Source organism: Geotrypetes seraphini, chromosome 2 (genome assembly GCF_902459505.1).
Source record: "Geotrypetes seraphini chromosome 2, aGeoSer1.1, whole genome shotgun sequence".
In the NCBI taxonomy this organism is placed as follows: Eukaryota; Metazoa; Chordata; class Amphibia; order Gymnophiona; family Dermophiidae; genus Geotrypetes; species Geotrypetes seraphini.
The window spans coordinates 303,014,772-303,036,646 of NC_047085.1; the positions used below are offsets into that span (position 1 = coordinate 303,014,772).

The 21,875-nt window shown below is 44.7% G+C and overlaps 1 protein-coding gene across 3 annotated transcripts in view; it reads right to left on the bottom strand.

The window, feature by feature from the left end:
• Positions 1 to 2,893: 2,893 nt before the first annotated feature.
• CARD10 (caspase recruitment domain family member 10) overlaps positions 2,894 to 21,875 on the bottom strand; it is a 258,903-nt gene continuing 239,921 nt past the window's right edge. The window contains exons 22-25 of one of the 3 annotated variants that reach the window (XM_033929903.1): positions 16,227 to 16,391; positions 9,702 to 9,781; positions 4,345 to 4,460; positions 2,894 to 3,554 (exon numbers count right to left, since the gene is read on the bottom strand). In XM_033929903.1, coding sequence (XP_033785794.1) covers positions 3,323 to 3,554; positions 4,345 to 4,460; positions 9,702 to 9,781; positions 16,227 to 16,391 — 593 coding nt within the window. In that variant the 3' untranslated portion in view covers positions 2,894 to 3,322. Of the gene's footprint in view, positions 3,555 to 4,344; positions 4,461 to 9,665; positions 9,782 to 16,226; positions 16,392 to 21,875 lie in introns of all 3 variants that reach the window. The other 2 variants (XM_033929902.1, XR_004538001.1) reach the window with 2 other exon arrangements.

A 21,875-nucleotide genomic window follows, 5' to 3' on the forward strand; every position in this document is an offset into this window, starting at 1 on the left:
GCTTTGAATAAGTTTTATATGCTTGTCACATAGAGTGGGCCAAATGCCCTATTGATGTTTCTACAGGTTCTCGGCGAGAGGGAAAATAGAAGTCCTTGAGCATGCGCAGATGCATGCTCAAGGCAGGCAGAAGGCGGAGATGTCATGTCAAAAGCGCGCCGGGGAAAAGGCGTGCTTTGTCTATTGAACCAAAGCCGGAAGCCGGAAGATCTTCTAGGCACACGAGCTGTGCCGGTGCTGGTGCTAGACGGGGAGGTGGGTAAATTTAAGTTGTACTGGCGGGGGGGCCAGTTCGCGCGGTGGGGGGTGCCGGTTGGAGCGAGGGGGCCTTTGCGAGCGGGGGGGGAGCGATGCCGGTTATCGGGGGTGGGGGGGTGGGAACGTATCAAAGCGAGTTTCCATTATTTCCTATGGGGAAACTCGCTTTGATAAACAAGCATTTTGGATTACGAGCATGCTCCTGGAATGGATTATGCTCGTAATCCAAGGTACCACTGTATGTATAGAGCGAGAAATCTCTGCTTGGTCAATTTCCCAGTAACTCATTTATTATCACCTGATATCTTGTTAAGGAAATTCTTTAAAGAAATACTGGGACTGCCCAATGCAGAGAATTTTCCAATTAATAATTACTATTACGTTCCCCCCCAAAAAATAGAATCAGCCCAGGAGGTGGATCATTTGGTCACAACCGAAATTAATTTGACTGAATTTTTGGAAGATAGTCAGGATGTGATTCAGAGTCCGTCCACCCTGGTGATAACATGCATGAGTGAGATAGATAAGATGTTAATAATGAAACTTTATTTTAAAAATAGGTTAACAAAATTTTGTGGGGATTTGGTCAGACTTTTTCCAGATGTCTCTAGAGCAGGGGTAGGGAACTCCGGTCCTCGAGAGCCGTATTCCAGTTGGGTTTTCAGGATTTCCCCAATGAATATGCATGAGATCTATTGGCATGCACTGCTTTCATTGCATATTCATTGGGGAAATCCTGAAAACCCGACTGGAATATGGCTCTTGAGCTACTCAATTAAGGAAGAAAGAGTTTTTGAGGTTAAAAGTTCTAGAGGCATCTTTTTACCTAAAATTCCCATGCAAATGTTTAGTTAAGTTACAAGACATTGAATATGTTTTTGGGGATCCCATTCAATTACAACAATTTTTAATTGCTCGAGAACAGAAATGAGTTAAATTTTCCTTTAAGTTTCACTGCTGAGAAATAAGAGGAAGGAAAAATTAAGAATCCCTATAAAAGTAAGGAATGGTTTATGATTCGCGAGGGTGAAGTGAGAATTATTTCCTTTATCTTTTCTTATAATTTGTTTGTGAAATTGTATTATGTCTCCCCATTTATGTGGGATTAAAAGGAATTATGTATTGATTATGTATTGTTTATGAGATCCTTTTTTTCTTTTGTTTTATTGGATATTGTAATTATTCAAATTTATTAAAAAAAAAAAAAAGAGAGAAGAACTGGAGGTGGTATCAACATCTGCGCTGCCTAGCACTCATCCTTACACCCAGGCTTACTAAAAAGAATCAATAGTTGCCTTACAATGAGAGATTAGAGAAACTGAGCCTCTACTCCCTTGAAAAGAGGAGACTGAGAGGGGACATGACCGAAACATTCAATATAATGAAGGGAATAGACTTAGAGCTTCTTTTACTAAGGTGCGTTAGGGCCTTAACGTGTGAAATAGCGCGCGCGCTAGACCTTAATGCCAGCATTAAGCTGGCAGTATTCCAGAAGCATACCGTGCGGTGTAACGCGCGGTAATTTCATGCATGCGCTACAAACGCTAGTGCACCTTAGTAAAAGGAGCCCTTAGTAGATAAAGACAGGTTGTTGACCCTCTCCAAGGTAGGGAGAACGAGAGGGTACTCTCTAAAGTTAAAAGGGGATAGATTCCATACATGCGTAAGGAAGTTCTTCTTCACCCAGAGAGTGGTAGAAAACTGGAACGCTCTTCCGGAGGCTGTTATGGGGGAAAACACCCTCCAGGGATTCAAGACAAAGTTAGACAAGTTCCTGCTGAACCAGAACGTACGCAGGTAAGGCTAGTCTCAGTTAGGGCACTGGTCTTTGAGCTAAGGGCCGCCGTGAGAGCGGACTACTGGGCACGATGGACCACTGGTCTGACCCAGCAGTGCCAATTCTTATGTTCTTATGTTAACTCACTCATTATCATCACAAGGACAAGCTCACTGAGCTAATAGCAAAGAAGCAAAGAAAAAATATGACAGAGATAGTAAAAACAAGAAAGAGTGGAAAAAATGGGACATATTACCTACTGGTTAGAGCAGCTTCCAGGGAACTGGGTTCAATTCCTGCACCAGCTCCTTGTGACTCCAGACAGGTCACTTAACCTTCTATTACTCCAGGTACCAAATAAGCACCTGTATAAAATATGAAAACTGCTTTGATGGTGACCACAGAAAGGCAGTACAGTACTCCCCCGATATTCACAGGGGTTCTGTTCCAGGAACCCCCGCAAATGTTGAAAAAACGCGAATACAGTTTTTAGCAGGGGAGATAGGAGAGGGCAGCCGGAGCGCCGGCAAATGAAGGAAATCACTCGCGGTGTGCTCCAACCGCTTTGACATGCAGCTCCTGATTGGTGAGGCCCGACTTTAGTGCAGGAAGAGGCAGTCGGAGGATACCATGAGTGATTTCCTTCACTCACCAGCGCTCCAATTGCCCTCTCCGGTTGCCCTCTCCTGCCCGGTCATTCGTGGTCGGAAAATACCACGAATGACTTGGACCGCGAATTGCCGACCGCAAATGACTGGGGGAGCACTAAATATCAAATCCCATTCATGTCCCTTTGTGCAACTGGGTTGAGGAAAAATTTTCAAAATCTTCAGTGAGCACAACAAAATACAAATATAATTCCTGCTTTGCTTTTTAGTGTAAAGTATTTAATTTTCAATCATTTTTTCCCACAAAGGCTGTTCACTGAGTTTGAGGGTTTACAAACGCTGTAGACATTGCCATGGCTGTTAAAACACACTTCGGAGATCATCCTCCCCTCCCCCCTCCAAGAAGCTGCATTTTTTCACAGCCATTTTCCACTCTAACATCTGCCCATATTACACTGCACCAAAAACAGCTGAGCAATCCCAAGGATCAGAGGCTGCTGCACTGGGAAGAAGGGGACCTCTTCCCCAAAATACTATACACAATCCTGAGTAAGGAGTAGATGTCAATGTATAGTCCTCTGTCCTACCCTGACAGAACATTATTATTTCCTTCTCCCTCCCCCCTGCCACTCACTCTGAAACCACATTAAATAAGCAGATGGCACCCATTCCTTTTAATTTAATGGTTCCCAGTGTCTCCGCTCACAGCTTTATCTTGCTCAATCCATACTGTCTTCCCCTGCTCCTGGAAAATGCGTCCTCGTATCCCTTTTGCAAGGTCCTCGACACGAGACCAGGAGTGGAGCTCCAGGCTGGTATGGGGATATGGCAGGCTTGCCAGCTCTTCACTTTCCAGGTGGCATTGCCTCAGAATATCGACCTCACTCTGCTCTGGTGCAGCTGCCAAGCTCCTGATAGCCAGAAAGGGGGCAAGAGATTAACAACATTTCCAAGTTAATTCAGACCAGAGAATTTCTTAAATGTAAAAATGTGACTTTTCAGACTGATATATGAATTTTAAAGTTCTCTGCTGCGTTCATGAATTATAAGGGGGTCAGAGCAGGGAAAACAACCTATGCTGGCATAGGATGATCTATATTTTTTCCTTGCCATTCAACAAAATGTATTCAATCCAATGTATTTCACGGTGACGGGACATTCGTGCATGAGACTTCAGCGCGCTGACATTGCAGCGCCGACAATTCGGTGCAAGACACCAGCGCACTGCCTAAAAAGTGACTTTTAAAGAGCTCCGACAGGGGGTGTGGTTACTTCAGACTGTTCGCGCTGCCGTTGGGGGGTGTAACCCCCCACATTATAGAGAAAACGTAACTTTTTCCTAAAAAAATCGGGGAAAAGTTAAGTTTACTCTATAATGGAGGGTTCCAACCTCCTCAACCCCTCCCCCAACGGCAGCGTGAAGAGTATGAAATAAACTAAAGGGATTCCCCACTCACACCCCACGTCGGAGCTCTTTAAAAGTCACTTTTTAGGCGGCATGCTGGTGTCTTGCGCCGAATTGTCGGCACTGCAATGTCGGCGCACGAATGACTATGAACCGTATTTCACTGTGGCTTGAATACACATCCATCTATCATACATTCAGCCATAACACAGGGTAGCTCTATACTCCCCCCTTATGGCTTGGGCTCATCTACCCTTCCCTGACATATTTGGAGCTTGAAATATTATCATACCTACCTGAGCTTTTTGATGTTTTTCTCTGTCACCCTGATATGGATAACGATGGGAACAATATCATTGTTAATTAAATCCCTCACACCCTGCATTCTGAGCTCCAGCAGGCAGTGTTTATTCTGAAACAAAATCCAATATAATCTGCTTATTAAAATGGAGAGAGAAAAAATAATGAAAGTTACCAACAGAGGCATTAAAAACCCCCCATCAAATCAGAGGCACTATAAGTGTTAGGATTTTTCCAATAGCAATTCTGTGAACTGGTGAATTTACTACTGAGCTGGAGAGAGGAAGAGATGTGAATGAATCATTTATACAGTCTATTAATAGATTGACCCTTTCTGGGAGGGGGGTATGGGAGGGGGTGAGCAAAATGGCTCAAGGGAATTGGCAGAGATTTACAAAACCATTCACCTCCAGCTTCACCCATTCAGATACAGCTCAACAAGGCTACTGAGGAAAATTCATCTCCATCTGAAATCTATCTCAGTTTCTGCTTTAAAATGAGTCACTGGCTTCAGTGTAATGTCCCATGGACAGGTGTCTATTATGTCATAAAGGCAGTAGCGTGGAAAACAAAGAAAAGTCCAACAGGTCTGCAGTGAAGATGAGGTAGCAAAACCAAAAAGAAAAAAGATAATTGCAGAGTCGATGCACAGGATGCAGGATCTTTATTGAAGATAACAAAGTGTTGTGTTCCAAAGAATGGCTCTTATAAAACAAACTGAATTGGAAGCCAAGGCCGGGCCTCAACGATGAAATGCAAACACACAACGAGGGAGTCGTGAGGACAGGATGTCAATAGACCAGCCAAGGGTGTATTGTTCAAAAAAGTCACTTTATTGATGAATAAGCCGCAATGGCTCAATAGACTCGACACTGGCAGTGTTTCGGCATCTGTGCCTTTATCAAGAGTCTGGCTTGAATGCGGCACAGTGCATACGTGCACTTTGGTAGACGTGCTGTATAGATGTCGGTAAAAGCAAGAACGAAAACTAGTTTCAGGAGCGAAACTCAAGATCACTGGTAGACAGTGATCTTGAGTTTCGTTCCTGACACTAGTTTTGATAAAGGCACAGACGCCGAAACACTGCCAGTGTCGAGTCTATTGAGCCACTGCAGCTTATTCATCAATAAAGTGATGTTTTGAACAATACACCCTTGTCTGGTCTATTGACATCCTGTCTTCACGACTCTTATAAAACAAAAACAGGACCCGACATGGTCCATGTTTCAAAAAAACACTCCTTCCTCAAGGGTCCTGGGTAGGAATTGCGCAAGTAAAAAGCAGTAGCACAATTCAGCAGCAAATGGAATCAGTTCTGGCAGCCTCAATAGGGAGGCCAAATCCTACACAGGCATGAAGAACTGAGTTAACCCCCTCACCCTTTCAGGTGGTCCCTCCAAAATGATGCTAGGGCTCTATGGGATAGTTTGCTATAACACTGAGCTTGTTGTACTTATTTTGCAACTAAATGGATGGACTTGCTTACCAAGGCAATTAACCCAGCGCCTTTCACAAGTACAAAATTCACTAGAGAAATAAAATCAAAACTAAAAAGGAATCTGTCAACCTATATTCAGCACTATTTAACCAGCAAGAAACAGTGCTGACTGGTTACATAGGGGGGCATAATCGAAAGAAACGTCTAAGTCCATTTTGGGCCTAAGTCGCTAGTCGCCCAAAGTCGGCAGTATCTAAAGTCCATTCTCGAAAAATATGTCCAAAATATTTTTTCAAGAGCATCGTTTAACTGTACATCCAGCTGTTTGATCACCCAGACTGCTAAGTCATCTATATAACCCATTCTAAAAATTTGTCCAAGTCTAAAACGCCTAGAAAAAGACCTCTTGGACGTGGGAAGGGCCAGCAAAGTGATGGACTGGACACCCAGACATGGAAACACAGTAGTCGGGCACCTTACAGGGAACTGCTGCGAACTTCACAAAAGGGTGCACATAAACATCTCACCATAACTCCCTTATAGATCCCTATAACTCCCTTATAGGTCATGGTGAGCCCACAAAACACCCCCAAAACCTACTAGACCCACCTGTCTACCACCCCAATAGTCCTCCTGGCTGCAGGTGGCACCTAGATGGCAGTACAGTAGAGTTAGGGGATGCAAATGTTCCACCATAAATACAGTGGTTAGAGTGGCTTATGGGCCTGGGTCCTCCTTTCTATGGTTCAGTAACCCATCGCCACACTACTTAAGCCATCTCTGTGCTGCTCTACTATGCCAGGTGCTGATGTTCTGGAGGCAGGTATGTATGTTTTTATTCCAATTTTTATGGTGTTGTGGGGGGAGGGGGAGTCAGTGATCACTGGAACAGTGTGTGGGGGTCAGTACTTTGTGTCTGCAGTGCTTATCTGGTCACTTTGGATACCTTTTTGGCACTTAGACCTGGTTTTACACGGCCTAAGTCACAACATACAAGTTCTGTCAAGGCAGCCTCGTTAAACTTGACTAAGTTTAGATCAGCAGCATAGAATCTGTTTTGCTACTTGGGATCTAGCTAGGTACTTGGGACCTGGCTACTGTTGGAAACTGGATACTGGGCTTGTCCTAGTATGTTCTAATCACAGCTACACCAAACCCCAAGTGCCAGAAATGTAAGCCAGGGTTTTAAAGACCTACATTTCCAGCACCTAGATGCATGAGAGAATCACGCATAGCGACGCCTAGTGATGTCTAATTCTGGTGCCACACCTAACCATGCTTACTTCTGCATTAGGCTCCGGTTGCGGAAGACGACTAGCGCTGCCTATTTTTTATGTTAATTGTTTTGTAATCAGCTTGTAATGGCATGTTCAATTATCGTGCCACGTAAAACCAATTAAAAACAATTAAGTTAGGCTTTGGCAGGCATGCTTCAAATGCCTTCCGCCACCTAACTTTAGGCGGCCCTTACAGAATTTCCTCCTCAGTGCTATTCCATAAATAGCACTCCGAGTTGGGAGCCATTTATAGAACAGTGCATAATGCTGAGATCTGTACCCAATTTTGGCACCCTGATTTACACCATCTGATACCTGGTGAAAATCCTCATGCCTAAATTAGGCACGGATCTGCTATATTCCGTAACACTGCATGCAAATTCTAGGAACGGCTATGATCTGCCCATGCCCCTCCCATTGCCATGCCCCCTTTTGGGATTTGTGTGGAAAATTTGCAAAAAATATTGAATAGAGAAATGTGCACGTAAATTCTAGTTGTTGCCAATTAACACTGATAATAGACTTTTAGCGCCCAGCTATTGGCTCTAATTGGCTCATTGTTCAATTAAATTGCACGTGCAAATTGGGTGTGCACCCAAATTTGCATACACAATTTTGAGCACCATATGTAGAATTTCGGGTTGGTGCCTATTTCTGTAATGAGATCTGTTACAGAATATAGGTGCTAGCATACATTAGCATCTATGTTTCTATATTTAGGTGGGCCCATTTAAACCTGTCAATAAACAGGCATAAATATATTACATTACATTAGTATTTATGGATCGCTAACATGTCCCAGAAGGAGTTCAATGTGATTTACAATTTAGGGCTCCTTTTACGAAGGCCCTTTAGGGCAGGCGGTAGTTTTTCGGCTAGTGCACACTATAGCGCGCGTCAATCAGGTGCACCTTCGTAAAAGGAGCCCTTAGAAGAGCCTGGCCATATCCAGGGATTACATTATTTCATTAGGGCTCATGGCAGATGAAGTTTAATGTGGAAAAATGCAAAGTAATGCATTTGGGCAGAAAGAACAAGGAGCACGAGTATAGAATGTCAGGTGTAACATTGGGTAAGAGCAAACAAGAAAAGGTCCTGGGTGTACTGATTGATAGGACCCTGAAACCGTCGGTACAATGCGCGGTGGCGGCAAAGAAAGCAAACAGGATGTTGGGCATGATAAATAAGGGAATCACAAGTAGATCAGAGGAGGTTATAATGCCTCTTGGAATATTGTGTCCAACACTGATCTCCCTACCTAAAGAAAGATATAAAACTGCTGGAGAGGGTGCAGAGGCGAGCTACGAAACTAGTAAAAGGTATGGAGAACTTGAGCTACAAAGAACGACTTAGAAAACTGGGACTGTTCTCCCTTGAGAAGAGGAGACTGCGAGGGGATCTGATTGAGACTTTCAAAATACTAAAAGGAATCGACAAAATAGAGCAGGAAAAAAAGTTCTTTACGATGTCAAATGTGACTAGGACAAGAGGTCATGGACTGAAGCTGAGGGGGGACAAGCCCAGGACAAATGCCAGGAAGTTCTGCTTCACACAGCGAGTGGTGGACACCTGGAACGCTCTCCCGGTGGAGGTTGCTGCGGAACCCACCGTTCTAGGATTTAATGGCATGTTAGATGCACATCTCCTTGCAAGATGCATAGGATACGGGTGACTAAGGATTCGCCAGGTTACTCCTGGCTGGGCCTCCACGTGGGCAGATCGATGGACTTGATGGACATAAGGTCTGATCCGGAGATGGCAGTTCTTATGTTCTTATGACACAGATAACTTGGTTTGTGTTCAGGTAGGTTTATGATTATGGCAAATGGTTTGGAGAGAAGAGTGGCTATATCTGGTGTTGTAGTCTTGATATTACAGGTTCTGGTATGGGGTGATAAGTAAGTAGAGAGCTTGATCATCTATCAAGGCAATGGAGGTGATTTATGTCTTGTTTGGTTTCTGGTGGTTGTAGCCTGTTGTTTGTGGGGGGGGGGGGGGAGTAAGGTATTTCCCAAATAGGTTTTCAGACTTTTACAAAAGTTCTGGTAAGAGGGGGGTGTTCCTCAATTGTGCTGGTAAAGGATTCCACCATTTTGCTGCCAGATATGGGAAGTTTGTAGAGTGAATGATTTTGTATTTGATTCCTTTAGGATTTGGAAATCTTATGCACCTAAATATGGCACGTTAGTGTGTAACTTACAATCTGCGTGTAAAGGCTGGACATGCCCCTGTTCCAACCACCTTGTTCCACCCCTTCTACATGCCCTCTCACATTTACAGGCTAAGCAGTTGTATGCTAAAGTTATACAACAGCACTTCTGTGCCCAGTTAGCACCTATGTGTGAAACTACAATAGTCATCATGAGTGTAATTGCTAGTGTTCTATATTCTACATGTACACTCAACCTGTAAATGTACACACCAAGTTTTAGAATGTGGGGGTAAGTGCCTTCCATTAAGGATTTCAGCACACTGAAAATTCAGAGGCCCATGCAAGTCAGAGTATTCCCCTCAGCCCAGCTATTCAAGCCCTCTCCCACCCAACTCAATCAGCCCAATGAAACCCTGCCACCTCCACCATCACCACTACAGCACCAAACACCTGCTGTATGACATCTTGAATGGAGCTGATCCTCACACATTTTGTTTGGTTGGAGGGGATACTTTGGACTTGAATGACCCTCCAAGAGCCAAGAAACTCCTCCTCGCTGATGACCTCTGAAGAAACAAAACATATAATTAAGCCTTGCTGGGCACACCACAGCTCAGCAATGCTTGATCAGCACCCTCGGATCAGACAGCATAAAGTACCACCAAGGGGCTCTACTACAGCAGGAAGTCCAAATGGCACCAAAGATAGAAAAGTACTGTTAGGTGCCATCGACTCGTGTTTGAGTCCTAGTGACTTGAAGATATCATCAAGTTTTCATGGCAGAATACAGAAGTAGATTGCCGGCCTTTCTTCTGCACAGTATAAATTTGCTGTCGTCACCGTTGTTGCATCTAACATGATCCTCCACCTCTAACACTGCCCAACTGCTGCTGCCCAGATAGGTGGTACATCATTAGTCTGACATCTCTGCTGAAGCCTGTCCACCTTGGGAGGCCCTGCTGGTAGTGAAACTACCGATGACATACCTTTCAGCTTCACAGCCCCAGTGGCTCACCAAGCCCATAACAAGCCATGACTAGAGAGAAAAGTATTACAGGTCTGTATATTTGAATGCAATTGTTTAGGTAAGTTATGTGTGCACAGCTCTGTGCACAGCTCTGTGGTTGTAGTGGGTGCCGAGTACTTCAAATAGTGAGCAAGCTCCTTCATTGTGTCTGGGGAGGGCAGTTTGTATTATTTGTGGCACCCCCAACCATTCTGAAATGTTAGTGCCTATGTATGCACATGCTTAAAATAGGAATGAATGAAAATTAAATGGGCACTTAGTGGAGAACCCTTTGCGTGATGCTAAGCATCCAGAGACTAGGGAAGCCACAATGAATGTGAGTCCCGAGAATTGGGATCCCTCACTGACTGCAAGCCATGATCAGCAAATTCAGCTTCCTTTTGGTAGCTAGTAAATGGTTTTATTCTCATCTTTCAGTATACGGTTGAAAAATGCAAGCTTGTGGTCTCTGTAAGCTGTTTACAAGAGCCATTAACTTGAAGCTGCCAGAGGCCAAGAGAGAATGGTGTGTATATCTACCTTCTCTCTCCTAGACTCTCAGGACAGTTTGATTTAAAATTAGATGAGGTATTCAACACACACACACACACACACACACATAGTGCAGTGCCCTCTCTCTAAGGAGCTACAAACTGTTTTCAGTTGATATTGCTGCTGCTAGGAATGAATTCTAGAACAGAACATTGAATAAATTGTTATAGTGTTGTTCATATTTCAGAATTTCATTATGTTTGGAACAGAGAATTGTGACTGCAGTATTAGTCCACTTGGAGATGTGGAAATGCCAGTCAACAAGCAAGTTGTAGATGATGCATTTTTATTTGAGGTAGCTTAATATATCTTTGATCAGCTTTTGAGAGTTATCTTCTCTCCTTTAAGGATAACTCTCAAAAGCTTGTCAAAGATATATTAATTTTGTCCAATAAAAAGGCATCCAGGCTCATATTCAGACCACGGGATGTCGCAGATACCCGATACCAGAAATTAAATGCCAGCATCATATCCTGCCACCGACATTAAATTTTTAGTCTATTTTTGGCTGGCTGGGACATAGCTGGCAATGCCAATATTCAGAGACTAGCTGGCTAAGTCTCAACAGCCAAAGATATATCACTCTTTTAGGCGGTTGTCTTTGGCTGCTAAACTTAGCTGTCGAGCCACTGAATATTGGCAGTGAGTGGCTAGTCACCAGCCAATCCAGAGACTGGGATATTCAGCATGAGATAGCCGGCTATGCACTATTTAGCTGGCTGGGAGTTGTTCCCAGTCATCTAAATAGCGCTGAATATCAGCCCCATCATTTACAGCTTCCTTGTTGACTCTTATTTCATAAGAACATAAGAATTGGCACTGCTGGGTCAGACCAGTGGTCCATCGTGCCCAGTAGTCCGCTCTCACGGCGGCCCTTACCTCAAAGACCAGTGCCCTAACTGAGACTAGCCTTACCTGCGTATGTTTGGTTCAGCAGGAACTTGTCTAACTTTGTCTTGAATCCCTGGAGGGTGTTTTCCCCTATAACAGCCTCCGGAAGAGCATTCTAGTTTTCTATCACTCTCTGGGCGAAGAAGAACTTCCTTACATTTGTACGGAACCTATCCCCTTTTAACTTTAGAGAGTGCCTTCTCGGTCTCTTTACCTTGGAAAGGGTGAACAATCTGTCTTTATCTACTAAGTCTATTCCCTTCATTATCTTGAATGTTTCGATCATATCCCCTCTCAGTCTCCTTTTTTCAAGGGAGAAGAGGCCCAGTTTCTCTAATCTCTCACTGTACGCCAGCCCCTTAATCATTTTAGTCGCTCTTCTCTGGACCCTTTTGAGTAGTACTGTGTCCTTCTTCATGTACGGCGACCAGTGCTGGATGCAGTATTCCAGATGGGGGCATACCATGGCTCGGTACAGCGGCATGATAACCTTCTCCAATTTGTTCATGATCCCCTTCTTAATCATTCCTAGCATTCTGTTCACCCTTTTTGCCGCCGCCATGCATTGCACAGACAGCTTCATTGAATTGTCGACCAATACTCTGAAGTCTCTTTCCTGGGGGGTCTCTCCGAGTACTACACTCGGAGTATTACTGGATGCAGTATTCCAGGTGGGGGCATACCATGGCTCGGTACAGCGGCATGATAACCTTCTCCAATTTGTTCATGATCCCCTTCTTAATCATTCCTAGCATTCTGTTCACCCTTTTTGCCGCCGCCATGCATTGCACAGATAGCTTCATTGAATTGTCGACCAATACTCTGAAGTCTCTTTCCTGGGGGGTCTCTCCGAGTACTACACTCGGAGTATACTGTATTCGTGTATAAGATTTTTGTTACCGAAATGCATCATCTTACACATATCCACGTTAAACCTCATTTGCCATGTCGCAGCCCATTTCTTGAGCATGTTTATGTCACGTTGCAGGTCTTCATAATCCTTCTGCGTCTTCACTACTCTGAGCTACCACTGAGCATGCCCAGGGCCACCCAATGGTAAGGGCCACCTGCAGTAGTAAAACCCCTCCCTCCTTCCCTTCGTTTCTCTCTTAACCATCCCCCAATACACCTGAGGGTCTGAGATCTCAAAATCCCCCATCTCCATGTGAAATTTTTATTGGAACATGAAAAAAGGGTAATTAAAACAAAAAAATCAATCTCAATGTTTATAGTTAGAATGTTTACTGGATTTCCATCAGGAATTATTTACTTTTAGTTTATCCTCGCAAATCTCTCCTTGAAGTGGACTTTAGAATTAGTTTCTATCTGTAATATTTCTTGTAAAATATGTCTCACTAATATTATTCTTTTCTTATATATCTATACCTGATTTGTATAATTGAACTTACTAAATTTTTAAAAAATCTGATTTTTCAAATTCTGAAAGTGTGGTTTAGAGATGACATTTGCAAATAGGGAAAAAGCTAGTTAAAGGTGAAATACCAACAGATCATAATAACTGCAATTCTAACTGGAAGTCTAACTGGAATAAGGGCAACCACTGATTTCTGATAGATTGAAAATGCCAGAGACTCTAAGGGCCAGATTCGATAAATGGCAGCTAAGTGTGCCTACATTGTAGATGCCACTAGGCATGGTTGTCAATCAACCGTTAGGCATTCTTTAAAGAATCCCACCTAGCAACGCCTACGTGTGCTTAGGGATTGCTAGGCATCTTAGAGGTAGGCACCAGTATATTAGGCCAGATTTTACTTGGTTTACTGGTGCCAAACTCATATGCCTAACGACACCTAAGTCAACCTTGCCTATTCTCTGTCCACGCCTACTCTCTTGCCTATTCTCAACCACGCCTACTTTCCAGATAGATGTTGTTAGGTGTCGGAGGATGCCTCAACTAGGCGTCCTAAGGGTTCTGCGCAGAACTCTTAATTGATGATTTTTTTGGGGGGGGATTGGCTGAAAACTGGTGCAGTCAATTACCATGCCAATTAAAAAAAAAAGTTGCACACGCATTCCAAAGTTAGGCGTTCTTTATTAGGATACCTAGCGGCACCTAATGGAGGCGTCCTATACAGAATCAGGCTCTAAATGCAGAGGATGAGTGTGCTAACATAGAAACATAGTAGATGACGGCAGATAAAGATCCGAATGGTCCATCCAGTCTGCCCAACCTGATTAAATTTTTTTAATTTTTTCTTCTTATCTATTTCTGGGCAAGAATCCAAAGCTCTATCCGGTACTGTGCTTAGGTTCCAACTGCAGAAATCTCCATCAAAACCTACTCCAGCCCATCTACACCCTCCCAGCCATTGAAGCCTTCTCCAGCCCATCCTCCCCCAAATGGACATATACAGACACAGACCATGCAAGTCTGCCCAGTACTGGCCTTAGTTCAATATTTAATATCATTTTCACGCTAGGGATTCACACACACTGCAGGACTGTATTCAGTCATGGCACCCAAATCTGGACACCGAAATCAAAGAACTAAAATGTGGCGTCCATCCACATACATAAATTGGGCACAGATACCCCAAATGCTAAAATAGTGTGTGCCCCTGCCATAGCCATGCTCCCTTTTCAGGTGTGCACTAAAATATTTGTGTGTGCATCTTTATAGAATTTTTCTTTACAGAATGGCACCTAGTAAGATGCGCACGTAAATCCAAATTGTTGGCACTCAATTATTTGCGGTAATTGGCTCATTACTTGGCTAAATTGCAATCACAAAGGGGCTGATTCTATAAATGGCACCTAAATGGCACATGTGGCCGGCACCTTTTTTTAGGTGCCGGCCACATGTTAGTCGTGCTCAGGTGCTGTACACAGAATTGTGGCTAATGGTGCCTATGCAAAAACTTAGACACCTGAAATGTATGTGAGGGTTCTAACAGCCTATATTTCAGATGCCTAAATTTTTGGAGAATCACACTTACCCCCTCTTCTATTAAACTATGCTAGCAGTTTTTGCGCAGAGAGCTGCGCTGAATGGCCTGCGCTGCTCCCGACGCTCATAGGAACTCTATGAGCGTCAGAAGCTGCGCGGGCCATTCGGCGCAGTTCCCCGCGCTAGAAACTGCTAGCGCAGTTTAATAGAAGAGGCCCTTAGTGGCGCCTAACTCATGCTCTGCCCGTAGAAACGCCCACTTAGGCATTAGGCGCCGCTAAGTGCATTGTAATAGGCACCTATCTTTTAGAGAGAATCTCTTGACCAAGTAATTTTCTTTTTTAACCAATTATTAAGGCTGTTAAGGGTATTTTGCTAATTACCCCCCCCCCCCTTTTTACAAAACCAGAAAAGCGTTTTTTAGTGCTAGCTGGCGCGCTGAATGCTCTGCACTGCTCCTGACGCTGGGACCTGCATAAGCTATACAGCCATCCCCACCACATCCCTCAATATTTAGCCCTGGTAGCCTGGCATGAATATTGTTTATTTAGTTATTAAATTTTCTATATCAAGCATTTTTCCCTGTCTATCCCGGCGGGCTCATAATCTAATGCCCCCATAACATGCAAAAACTTCCAATTACTCCTCCCCTATAAACAGGGATCCCCCACCTGGGTTCAAAATAGTGCTTATGACCCCCAGCTGCAGTTTTGCAGCACCACCACTGGGGATCAGTGTCTTTTTGGTATATATGTGTCAGGCTTATATATGGCAGCCTGACTCCCAGTGGCGGTGCCATGAAACTACCACTCACAGACCACCATTTTGAACATGAAACTTTGAAAGAGCAGGAGCAAAAGACATCAGGGAACATAGTAAAAGCTATGGGTGGAATTGGGGGAGTCTGCAATATTGGGAGCAGGAGCAGAATGGGGAGTTTGTCCTCAGCCTTTGCACTTAGGGGCTAATATAGTCAGTGACAATATATGATTAAAATAATGCTGAGCGCTGCTGGCTATCAGCCAGTTTATTTCTACATGGAAATAAATACGCTCACCCAGCTGAGAGAGAACTTAACTATCATCATTATCTGAGGTCTTCTTATTATGAATTCTGGATGAAGCGCATAGTGAGCTGAGCCTGCAGGCTGTGAGAGTGGGGGCATTTTCATGTTGTGGTCCAGAAGAGTGGAATAGACTCCCATCTTACGTTAAACATCAAAAATATGTGGATGCCTTTAAGAAATTGTTGAAAAGTCATCTGTTTGTTGTATGAAATACATAGTATGAGATGTTAGTCGTTGAAAACCTGAGTTATATTAGGTTGCTTGAGACTGATTTTTGGTATAGGAGAAGTGATTGGTGCTGTTATTTTTATCAGGCTGGTATTTTATTTTGGTTTTATGTTGAATATGATGTATATTTCTTTTTTTTTGTAAGATGTCTGAACTATTTGTGAAGTATTATTATGTGTGTGCTGTTGTACTTCGCCTTGTAAAAGGCGGATTATAAATAAACAAACCATAAACCATTTAGCAGACTGTGCAGATGGGTCTCTGAAAGTTTTGCACACACAGATCCAGATGGGAGAATTTACTCTGTGATAGAAGCAAAAATTCTAGACAGCAAACATGCCCGTGGTGCTGGTTACGTACCTGATGAGCACACGTCAAAGTCCAGCCGTGAGGCAGGCAGCTCCAGCAGGCTCCGGATCAGTCCCCTTGCCAGCACAGGTGGGGAGAAGATCACTGGACGTCGTGTCTGGACCTTTCGTGGCCATAAAACGCTATATGGTTTTAGCAAAAATTCTTCATCCTCATCTGTGAGCAGGAGGAAAATATTTTCTCCAGATTAGCACTTTTCAATCCTGTCCTCAGAGCAAACTCAGCCATCAGATTTTCAGGATATCCACAATGAATATGCATGAGATAGATTTGCATACCAAGAAGACACTGCATCCAAATCTATCTCATGCATATTCATTGTGGATATCCTTAATACCTGACTGGGTTGAGAATTCCTGCTTTGGATCAATCTCTATCCCCCATCCTAGGGGGCCATCATTATGTGTTAATGCCAACACATAAGCTTTTCCTGTGAGAATGTTAGTAGAAGATAAGATATGCCATGCTGGATATACCAATAGTCCATTGAGCCCTGCATCCTGTTTCAGTCAGTGATGGTCAGAGGTTTTTTTTTTTTTTAAATGCTTACCATCGCTAGCTAAATTAGCCTCCAGTGTTCAGTCCTGGGCCACATTCAGGCACTAGCAATAAATATTAGGGATTAAATGTGAGTGGGTGCTGGAGCTTATACAGGCCCAGCCAATATTCAAACAGGCCCGCATAAGAGTTATGCGGGTCCCAGCTGAATACTGGGCCAAGACCACTTAATGTATTTTACGAATATGGTCCCCTGAGCCCTTTCCCACTCCCAATCTATGCTCCCTCCTGCCCCCCTTCCCTTCCCTTCTCCTTCCCCACAGCATGTGGACAAGAAGAGCCCCTCCCCATCCTGCTCCCATATTCTGACCCCCAACCATCCAGGTAGGACCCCAGTCCTATCTGTATCCCTGGTGGTCCAGTGGTTGCAATTGTAGGGTTACCAGACATCCAGGAAAACCCGTACATGTCCTAGGGTTACCTAGGACTGTCCAGGTTTGGGAAAGCCCCTACAAGCTCCTGTCGTATCTGGAGGGCCTCTGAGCATGCACGGATGACATCACATGCATCCGCACATGCTCCAGGCCCTTCAGACATGGCCAGAGCTCAGAGAGGAGGCTTTCTGGGGGTGGGTCTGGAGGCAGAACCAGGCTGGGCTGGGGCAAAATGGGGTGGGGCTGGAGATAGAACAGGGTAGAGTTATGAGTCCAGGGTTTTCTTTTTTTAATATGGTAACCCTAGTAATTGGGGGCAGGACAACGCTGCCATGAGAGGTCGCAGTAGTCCTTTTGGAACAGAGCTGCAAGGGTGCTTTGTTCCAGGGCCCAACAACCACTGCTATACCACCACTGATACAGGTAGGCCTGAGGTCCTACCCAGACAGGCTGGGGGGGGGGCGGTCAGAGTTTGGGAGTAGGGCAGCATATCGTCCGCATGCTGAGGGGATGGGAAGAGAAGGGAAGGAGGGGGCATTGTTGGGGAGCGAAAGGAGGCTCAGAGACCATATTTAAAATTTTTAAAAAATTATTCGTACACCAGCCTAATATTCAGTGCCAGCATTGAATACTGCCAGCACCCACTTAATCCCGGGCTATTATTTAGGGCTACCCACAGTGTCGCCCCTGACGTGCCCACGTTTTGGTTGGGTGGTCTGTGGGGATATTCCGCAGCACTCTCTAGTTAAGTGCCACTGAACATTCCCACTTAGGCAACAGGAAGTCATTTAAGCAGGCAGGAAAGGCTCCTGCCCACTTAAATTGCTTTGAATATCGGGCCCACTCTCTTTAATTTGTTTCAAATATGTTACTTGTTAGTTCACAGCATGCATTTCCTAGTTCTATTCCACATTGATTATACTATAAACCTCTCATATCCCCCCACCCCCCAAGTCATCTTCTTTCCAGGCTGAACAGCCCTAACCTGTTTAGTCTTTTTCTGTAGGAGAAATATCCCGCACCCTTCTCTGCACCTTTTCTAGTTCTGCTAAATCCTTTTTGAGATGGGATCACCAAAATTGCACACAGGACTTAGATGCAGTCTCACCATGGACCTATACAGAAGTATAAGACTATTACATTCAATTTCTTTTTTTATTCCAAAGTGAAATGGTGTGGTGGCCGTGTTAGTCCACTTTCCAGGGTAATACCGGTATATAGAAGTCAAACTAAAAACAAAGGAAATAAGGTAATATCTTTTTTATTCGCCAAACTCAATGCATTTTATGATGAGCTTTCAAAGGTAACCCTTCTTCTTCAGATCAGAAATAAGCAAATGTTGACAAAGATCAGTATATATAAGGAAAACATGAAAGTATTTCAGGGATATGACCAGTGGCGTACCAAGGGGGAGGAGGGGGGGGGCGGTCCGCCCCGGGTGCAGCCTTAAGTTGAACAAACTTGAAGGGCTGAAGTTAGGACCCAAAGTGGTGAACTGGGTCAGAAAGTGGCTATCGGACAGACGCCAGAGGGTGGTGGTTAATGGAAGTCGCTCGAAGGAAGGAAAGGTGACTAGTGGAGTCCCTCAGGGTTCGGTGCTGGGGCCAATCCTGTTCAATATGTATGTGAGTGACATTGCTGAAGGGTTAGAAGGAAAAGTGTACCTTTTTGCAGATGATACCAAGATTTGTAACAGAGTAGACACCGAAGAGGGAGTGGAAAATATGAAAAAGGATCTGCAAAAGTTAGAGGAATGGTCTAATGCCTGGCAACTAAAATTCAATGCAAAGAAATGCAGAGTAATGCATTTGGGGATTAATAATAGGAAGGAACCGTATATGCTGGGAGGAGAGAAGCTGATATGCACGGACAGGGAGAGGGACCTTGGGGTGATAGTGTCCGAAGATCTAAAGGCGAAAAAACAGTGTGACAAGGCAGTGGCTGCTGCCAGAAGGATGCTGGGCTGTATAAAGAGAGGCGTAGTCAGTAGAAGGAAGAAGGTGTTCGATGCCCCTGTACAGGTCATTGGTGAGGCCCCACTTGGAGTATTGTGTTCAGTTTTGGAGACCGTATCTGGCGAAAGACGTAAGAAGACTTGAGGCGGTCCAGAGGACGGCGACGAAAATGATAGGAGGCTTGCGCCAGAAGACGTATGAGGAGAGACTGGAAGCCCTGAATATGTATACCCTAGAAGGAAAGGAGAGACAGGGGAGATATGATTCAGACGTTCAAATACTTGAAGGGTATTAACGTAGAACAAAATCTTTTCCAGAGAAAAGAAAATGGTAAAACCAGAGGACATAATTTGAGGTTGAGGGGTGGTAGATTCAGGGGCAATGTTAGGAAATTCTACTTTACGGAGAGGGTAATGGATGCCTGGAATGCGCTCCCGAGATAGGAGAGTAAAACTGTGACTGAGTTCAAAGAAGCATGGGATGAACACAGAAGATTTAGAATCAGAAAATAATATTAAATATTGAACTAGGCCAGTTACTGGGCAGACTTGCATGGTCTGTGTCTGTGTATGGCCGTTTGGTGGAGGATGGGCAGGGGAGGGCTTCAATGGCTGGGAGGGTGTAGATGGGCAGAAGTAAGTCTTAACAGAGATTTAGGCAGTTGGAACCCAAGCACAGTACCGGGTAAAGCTTTGGATTCTTGCCCAGAAATAGCTAAGAAGAAAAATTAAAAAAAAAAAAATTTAAATTGAATCAGGTTGGGCAGACTGGATGGACCATTCGGGTCTTTATCTGCCGTCATCGTCATCTACTATGTTAGGGGGGGTGTACAGCTGGCCAGGTCCGGAAAATTCCTGGGCTGCAACGGCAACGGCACTCAGCGGCATTGGCGACGGCACTCAGCAACCCCCTCCACGATGGCACTCAGTGGCATCGGCGCCATCCCCGCAACAGCACTCAAGTTCGGCCTCCTTCTCCCGGCATCAACAGAACTTCAGATCGGCAACAGGTGCTCAGTCAAAAGCTTCCCCTGACTCAGCTTCCTGTTTCCGCCCAGGCAGTTCAGTCAGAGGGAAGCTTTTGACTGAGCACCTGTTGCCGAATTGAAGTTCTGTTGATGCCGGGAGAAAGAGGCCGAACTTGAGTGCTGTCGCGGGGGGGGGGGGGGGGGAGGGCGCTGATGCCGCTGAGTGCCGTTGCAGGGGGGGGGCCTTGCCGATCTTGTTGACAAAATTGGAAAGGTGAGGAAGGGAGTTTCAAGTTTCAAGTTTATTTACATTTGATGTATCGCTTATTACAATATCTAAGCGATGTACAATTTAAAAACCAACAGATTGTGGTAATACATATAATTTATATGAGTTAGACAATTGACAAAACAATTTGGACAAACATGAATAAGTAGATGGGCCTGTGGTGGATGGAGAGATTGAGAGAAGGGGACAGATGATGGAAGTGGGGATGGTGTGGACCCAGCAGACGCAGTCATCAGGGGTCCTTGCCGCAACTCCCTGCGTCTGCCGGGTCAATCCCCTCTGACGTAACTTAATTCTTCCGGAGCAAAACCTGGAGTCATCGCGGGACCTTCCAGCACGCAGCTGCCGACTCTGCTCCAGAGCTAGTACGTCAGAGTGGGGTGGACCGGCAGCCGGCAGCTACAGTCATCGCGAGAAAGGAGCAGGACTGCTGGAATGAAAGAGTGGTGCAGGGAGAGAAAGGGAGCAGGGTAGAATGGAAGGGTGGTGCTGATGGAATTGATGTACAGGGAAAGGGGAGAGAGACATAAGGAATTGGATCGGAGGGAAAGAAAGGGGGCAGATGCTGATTGAAGAGGGGTGGATGGAAAGAGAAAGGGCAGTCATTGGACGGTAGTGTGGCGGGTAGAGGGGGAGCCTATGCTGGAAGGAAGTGCAGATGGGAGAGATAAGGGAGCAAATGCAGGAAGGAAATGGGAGTAGAGAAAGAGGGGAGCAGACGATGGAAGTGGACAGAGAGAGGAGAGGTACTAGATGGAAGGGGTAGAGAAAGAGGGCACATGATGGAAGGAGGGGATAAATAAAAGGAGGGCACATGATGGGGGGAAAAGGATTGAGTTAGGAAAATACTGGAGGGGTGAGGGAAAGAGGTGGCGAGCTGTAGGTAGGAAATTGATGAGAGGGTAGTAAGAACATAATCTAGATGGATGCAGAAAATAAATTGAAAAGGAAAATGAGGGAAGAAAGGGATTGCAGAAGAGAGGTGTGGGAGAGGGAAGGAGAGGAGCGAGATGCCAGACCAAAGGGGGTGAAAGGGGAGATGGAAGGGGGAGGCATACAGTTTCTAGAAGGAGCATAGAAGGAGAGAAGATGCCATATAGGGGCAGAGAGATGGCAGACAGTGGATGGAAGGAAGAGAGTAACAAGAAGATGAGGAAAGCAGAAACCAGAAAAGACAAAGGTAGAAAAAATTTTTCTATGTATTTATTGCTTTAGGAGACATGTCTCTGTGGTGTTGCATTGTATGCAGAGTCCAGCTTCTTGCTGATTCAATTTAACCTTTGTCTATGTATTTCTATTTTATCCCCCATTTTACAAAACAGTGGAGTGTTTTTTAGCGCCAGCCGTGGTGGTAGCAGCTCTGATGCTCAGAGTTCTATGAGCGTCAGAGCTGTTACCACCATGGCTAAAATCCACACTACAGTTTTGTAAAAGGGGGAGGGGTTAGTTTGTGATGACATATTCCATACTAGGCGAAGGTGTTTTCTGTGTTCTGTG